At 41.0% G+C, this 7,002-nt stretch overlaps 1 protein-coding gene across 1 annotated transcript; it reads right to left on the bottom strand.

Annotated features, from left to right (window-relative positions):
- Window positions 1-1,161: 1,161 nt before the first annotated feature.
- On the bottom strand, window positions 1,162-3,823 carry LOC123459433 (zinc finger protein 585B-like). Its single transcript, XM_045146051.1, has 4 exons — window positions 3,065-3,823; window positions 2,417-2,741; window positions 1,662-2,333; window positions 1,162-1,457 (listed from the first exon to the last, which is right to left on the bottom strand). The coding sequence occupies exons 1-4, from the start codon at window positions 3,821-3,823 to the stop codon at window positions 1,162-1,164; spliced, it is 2,052 nt and encodes a 683-aa protein (XP_045001986.1).
- Window positions 3,824-7,002: the final 3,179 nt, after the last annotated feature.

Below are 7,002 nucleotides of genomic sequence, written 5' to 3'. Positions count from 1 at the left end.
TAAACTCTTTGGGCCTTGGCAGCAGGACGTAGCCAGCCCTTATGACAGTAGCCCAGTTCCAATGAAGTTCCCTGTAGTCTTTCTTTCCTCTTAGAAAGCTTATAAGCTAAGCCTCGAAGTCTAATGCTGTCTGTACTTAGAATTTTTAAATTTTTATCTGAATAGTCCATAAAATTTGGCTTACCACTCCAGAAGACACCTTTAGTTGTAGGCATCAAATCCATGTCTATTTCTTTAAAACAAAGGTTAAAAAAGATAACATCCACATGGTCAGGTTCATCTCAGCTCATCAGACAGCTTTAGGTTTGCTGAGATAAACTTCCAGACCAGGTACAGTTATGGAGGAAGGGATATTTACTGAAGCTTAAAGATCCAGGGGAAGTTCCATAATGGCAGAAAAAGCTGGCCTGCCTTCACAGGCCCAAGCAGAGAGAGAGAAGCACAAGCCTTTAGGAATACAAAAGCCACGGCAAACCAAAGGTGAAGGGGAAGAGAAAGGGAAGGAAGAGATGTCAACAAGTAAGTACAGGTTATAGAAGCAAAGTTTCATGCACTAAATATGAAGACTGCCTCATAACTCATGAGGGTACGCTCACCTGCACACACCCATTACATCCTCAACGACTGCCTCTCACAGGGTGCACTAGTCTGTCGGGGTTCCAGAGCCTCACGTTAGGCACCAGATGCAGGGCTCCTTCCCACACAGGTAGTGCCGAGGGAAGGACTGGGCCTGCTGGTTCCTCCCTAGGGGTTGAGGGGATGATGAGCGTTGGATGACTCAGAAACCTCTCCTGGCCACTGGAGATAAACCACGCTGAGTCGGGAGTCTTTTCCATGCAGGAACAACTCGCTTTATTACTCTGAGCAGTTGCCTATATCATGTTGGGGATGAAGGTGGGAATTTTAGGATGGGAGCAGAGGTAAGGGCCAATAGTGAACTGTGACTATTGAAATGGTAATTACAATTGCCACACGGAGGTAGCAGGCCAGAAGCCATTAGGCATCCTGCTGAGTCATAGCTGGCCAGAGACAGGTCGCCAAACTTTAGCTAGACTCAGGAAGTTCCACTAGGCCTCACGCCTGGGCCTTTCAGGGCCCATCAGGCCCTTACAGGAAACACCTGAACCACAAGACACTGGAGAGGGTTGGATCAAGTCTAACCTAAACCTTCTGATGTTTATTAAGATTAGCCTTGGTAATAAATGTCTTCCCACATTCAATACAATCATGCGGCTTTTCACCTGTGTGAGTTCTATGATGCATAGTGAGATGTGACTTGGTGCTGAAAGCTTTCCTACATTTGCTACATTCATATGGTTTTTCACCTGTGTGAGTTCTCTGATGCACAGTGAGTTTTGACTTGCACACAAACCCTTTCCCACATGCACTGCATTCATAAGGCTTTTCACCTGTATGAATTCTCCGATGCATATCGAGTTTTGACGTGCAGGTAAAAGCTTTTCCACATAGAGTACATTCATATGGCTTTTCACCGGTGTGAGTTCTCTGATGCACAGTGAGCTGTGACTTTAAGATGAAAGTTTTACTACATAGAGTACATTCATAAGGCTTTGCACCAATGTGAGTTTTCTGATGCTTATTAAGATCTGATTTGGTAATGAAAGCTTTTTCACATGCAGTACATTCATATGCCTTTTCACCTGTGTGAGTTCTCTGATGCCTAGTGAGCTGTGACTTGGAGATTAAAGCTTTCGCACATGTGGTACATTCATACGGTTTTTCACCTGTGTGAGTTCTCTGATGCACAGTGAGATGTGACTTGCAGATGAAAGCTTTACCACATAGAGTACATTGATATGGCTTTTCACCTATGTGAATTCTGTGATGCGTATTAAGATATGACTTGGTACTGTAAGCTTTCCCACATGCACTGCATTCATAAGGCTTTTCACCTGTATGAATTCTCCGATGCATATTGAGGTGTGACATGCAGGTAAAATCTTTTCCACATAGAGTACATTCATATGGCTTTTCACCTGTGTGAATTCTCTGATGCACAGTGAGCTGTGACTTGAAGATGAAAGCTTTACCACATTCATTACATTCATATGGCTTTTCACCGGTGTGAGTTCTCAGATGCACAGTGAGCTTTGACGTGCAGATGAAAGCTTTACTACATAGAGTACATTCATATGGCTTTGCACCAGTGTGAGTTTTCTGATGCTTATTAAGATCTGATTTGGTAATGAAAGCTTTTTCACATGCAGTACATTCATATGGCTTTTCACCTGTGTGAGTTCTCTGATGCACAGCAAGATGTGACTTGGAGATGAAAGCTTTACCACATGCAGTACATTCATGTGGCTTTTCACCTGTGTGAGTTCTCTGATGCATAGCGAGATGTGACTTGGAGATGAAAGCTTTACCACATGCAGTAATTCATGTGGCTTTTCACCTTTGTGAATTCTCTGATACACAGTGAGCTGTGACTTGAAGATGAAAGCTTTACCACATTCATTACATTCATATGGCTTTTCACCTATGTGTTTTCTGTGATGCATATTAAGATATGACTTGGTAATGTAAGCTTTCCCACATGCACTGCATTCATAAGGCTTTTCACCTGTATGAATTCTCCGATGCATATTGAGGTGTGACGTGCAGGTAAAAGCTTTTCCACATAGAGTACATTCATATGGCTTTTCACCTGTGTGAATTCTCTGATGCACAGTGAGCTGTGACTTGAAGATGAAAGCTTTTCCACATTCATTACATTCATATGGCTTTTCACCAGTGTGAGTTCTCTGATGCACAGTGAGCTGTGACTTGCAGATGAAAGCTTTACTACATAGAGTACATTCATAAGGCTTTGCACCAGTGTGAGTTTTCTGATGCTTATTAAGATCTATTTGGTAATGAAAGCCTTTTCACATGCAGTACATTCATATGGCTTTTCACCTGTGTGAGTTCTCTGATGCACAGTGAGATGTGACTTGGAGATGAAAGCTTTACCCCATGCAGTACATTCATGTGGCTTTTCACCTGTGTGAGTTCTCTGATGCATAGCGAGATGTGACTTGGAGATGAAAGCTTTACCACATGCAGTACATTCATGTGGCTGTTCACCTGTGGGAGCTCTCTGATGCTTTTTGAGAATTGACTTGATAATGAAAGCCGTCCCACATGTAGTAGATTCGTGTGATTTTTCACCTGTGTGAGTTCTCTGATGCACAGTGGAATCTGACTGAAAGATAAAGACTTTACTACATTCAGTGTACTCATATGTCTTCTCACTTGTATGAATTTTCTGATTTGTCTTAAGATCTGACTTTGCAAGGAAAGTGCTCCCACATACATTACATTGATAGGACTTGCCAATTGTGTAAGGTCTCTGGTGCACAGTGAGATATGACTGGGAGATGAAAGGTTTCCCACATTCATGTGGTTTCTCACCTGTGTGAATAGGTTTATGCTTCATAAGCTGTGAACTGGAGTTCAAGGTTGTACACAATTCATACAACTTCTCACCTGAGATTTCTTCTTCATGACAAGTGTGATGTAACTTGTGACACAAAGAATTCTGGCATTGTTTTAAATCATCAGTCTTTATCCAGTACATTTTCTGCTCACTCTTTAATTCTGGAATACACTGAATCACATCTTCATTTACACTCCATGGTGCAAGTCCATGCTCCAACTTAAAGATCAAATCAGGTTTGGTTATACAGTTCCCCAAGGACATCAGGCTGGTGTAGTTCTCCAGCATCACATCCCTGTAGAGGTTTCGCTGAACAACGTCCAGGTCCTGCCACTCTTGCCAGGTGAAGTCCACAGCTATGTCTTCAAATGACACCAACTCCATTCCCGGCTTCCGGGCTCCCTCCTCCTGCCCCGACGCTCCGCAGCCCCGGCCACAGTCTACGACTGAAATGCCCCAAACTCCCGAGGAGGAGACGACCACGCATCTAACCTAAACCTTCTACATCTTCCCTCCCTCCCTCCCTCTCTCTCTCTCTTTCTCTTTCTCTCCTCTCTAACTCTTGTATATTAGTTATATTTTTCCTCATTTTCTTAGTGGGCAATGACCTGTAACTCTCAGTACCCGCATGGGCTATCATCCAGAATGAGTTTTTGATCAGAGAAACCTACAAGGTTTCCTAAAAGAATGACAGATTTCTGTCCGAGTACTTGATGACTCACCAAAGGTCAGTGGTAAGACCCTATTGCTGAAGACACCATATGCAGCTGACACGTAAAATGGAATGGCATGGCTGGAGGCCAGGAGAGAGTCAGTCCCCAGGTAGTCAGCGTGTCTAGTGCCAGAAGGTGCTACATGGGCGACTGGGGGAAATGACCAATATCTGTCCAAGCAACTCGTGGTCTAACCTACTTAGCAACAAATAACTGGCTGTGATGCCCACACAAGTGCAATAGTGGCACACAGCCATGGTGGGGAACCAACTGCTCTTGATTTGGCTAACTGATCCCCTGAGTGGTACGGGACCCATAGCTGGAGCTGGGAAACAAGTCAGAATCATATCCAAATATAAGCCATCTCTCCAATATCAAGCTACCATCAATCATGGGCTACAAGAGGGCCTACATCTATTAAACTCTCTATAAAAAAGAGTAAGGGTTATTTCATTTGTCATGGAGCTAACTTACTGTCCGTTGGAGAATCTGCTTCTCTTTTTCAGATAGAGGCAGATCCTAAGGAGCAAGTCACCCCATCATACCTCAAAAGGGCCCTGGCTGAAACTAAGGAAAATTTGTGAAACAAGCAAGAGTGCTGTTGTCTTGATGAACTGGATACCAGCACAAGGGGGAAGGAGACCAACACAGAGAAAATCAACTCCTACCAAATCTGAGAGCCAGAGCCTCAGAGGCCCCCAACACCTCATCACTGAACCAAACCAAAAAGAACCCAACATGGCTCAGGGAAATTTTGTGGAAGAGGGGGCAGAAAGAATGTCAGAGTCACATGTTGGGTCAAGATATGCAGAGACATTTATCGTACCAATAACTGTGGGCTAACTCCACAATGCATGACCTATATACCTCAACAAGGAGGGGCCAATGGGGAAGGGGTAGGTCACTGATGAGCCTAATAATGGAACCAAACTGACTGTATTTACTGAATAGAAAACTAATAAAAAAAGAGAGAAAAAGAAAAAACCAAAAACAAAATAAAATGATATATATAGATATAGATATAGATATAGATATAGATATAGATATAGATATAGATATAGATATAGGTATAGATATATTCAGTATATATATTCAGCTGTTTCAGGAAGCCCCACATGGATTTCCACAATGGCTATACCAGTTTATATTATCTGCAACTGTGTAGAAGGCTTCCCCTTTTTCCACATCCTCATCAGCATATATTGTTATTTATTTTCTTGATTATAGCCTTTCTGGCAGCAGTAATATGGAATCGCAAAGTATTTTTTTTTTTTTTTTGGTTTTTCAAGGTAGGGTCTCACTCTGGCTCAGGCTGACCTGGAATTAACTATGTAGTCTCAGGGTGGCCTCGAACTCACGGTGATCCTCCTACCTCTGCCTCCCGAGTGCTGGGATTAAAGGCATGCGCCACCACGCCCAGCTTCAAAGTAGTTTTAATTTCTATTTTCCTGATGGCTGAGGATGTAGAACATGTTTTTGGATGTTTGTAGGCCATATATATTTCTTCTTTTCAGAGCACTACTCAGTTCCACAATCTAGTTTTTGATAGGTTTGTTCAGCTTCTTACTATTGTTTTTGGGATTTGTTTGTTTGTTTGTTTGCATATCCTGGATCAGGATGGCTAGCAAAGATTTTCTCCCATTTGTAGGTTGCTTCTTTGCTTGATTCAGACTGTCACAAAAGCCTTTTAATTTCATGAGGTCCAAATGGTTGATTGGTGATTTTACTTCCTGAGGGACTAAGGTTATATTCAGAAAGTTATTGCCTATGTCAATATATTGCAGTGTTTCCCCTCCTTTTCCTGTAATACTTTCAGAATTTCAGGTTTGATTCTTGTGCATGGTGAGAGAAAAGGAACTATTTTCTTCCTTCTGCATATAGATATCCAGTTTTCATGACACCATTTGTTAAAGAGGCTATTTTTTCTCCAGTGACTGTTTTTAGCAAATTAGTTGTAAAAATGATGGCTATAGTTGCCTTAGTTTACATATGAGTACTCCTCTCTATGTTGTCCATTGTTCTGTGTATCTCTTTTTATACCAGTACCATGCAGTTTTTGTTACTATAACACTGTGCCATAGTTTTGAAACCAGGTATGGTAATACCACCAGCTTTATTTTTGTTGTTCAGCATTGTTTTGGCTATTTGAGGTTTTAATAAATTTTAGGATAGTTTTTTCTATTTCCATGAAGAATGTCATTGGGATTTTGATGGGAATTACATTAAATGTGTAAATTGCTTTTGGTATGATTGACATTTTCACAGTATTGTTTCTCCCAATCCAAGATCATAGGCTATCTTTCCTTTTATTAGTGTATTATGAAATTTCTTTTTTGAGTGTGTTAAGGTTTTAGTTGTAGAGATCCTTCAATTCCTTGTTTAGGAATATTCCAAGGTTTGTTCATTCTTTCTTCTTTCTTTGCTTCTTTCTTTATTTGACATAATTGTGAATAGGAGTGTTTTTCTGATTTTATCCTTATCATGTTTTTTGTTGGTCTGTAGGAAGGCTACTGATTTCTGTGGTAATTTTGTATCCTGCTATGTTCATAAAAGTGTTTATCAGCTCTAACAGTGCTGTTAGAGTCTTTAGGGTCCCTTATGTTTAGAATTACATCATCTGGGAATAATGATAATTGTGCCTCTTGTATTGCTATAGCTAAGACTTCCAACAATATATTAAATAAAAGTGGGGACAATGGACAAACTTGTCTGATTCATGATATTAGTGGAAATGCTTCAAGATTTTCCCCCATTTAGTATGATGTTAGCTATAAGTTGGTCATAAATAATCTTTAGTATGTTGAGATATCTTCCTTCTATTCCCAGTTTCTGTAGGACTTTTAATATTAA

Source organism: Jaculus jaculus, chromosome 3 (assembly GCF_020740685.1).
Source record: "Jaculus jaculus isolate mJacJac1 chromosome 3, mJacJac1.mat.Y.cur, whole genome shotgun sequence".
Taxonomy (NCBI): domain Eukaryota; kingdom Metazoa; phylum Chordata; class Mammalia; order Rodentia; family Dipodidae; genus Jaculus; species Jaculus jaculus.
Note: the sequence above shows the minus strand (reverse complement) of the source record. Positions and strands in the feature narration are given on the sequence as shown.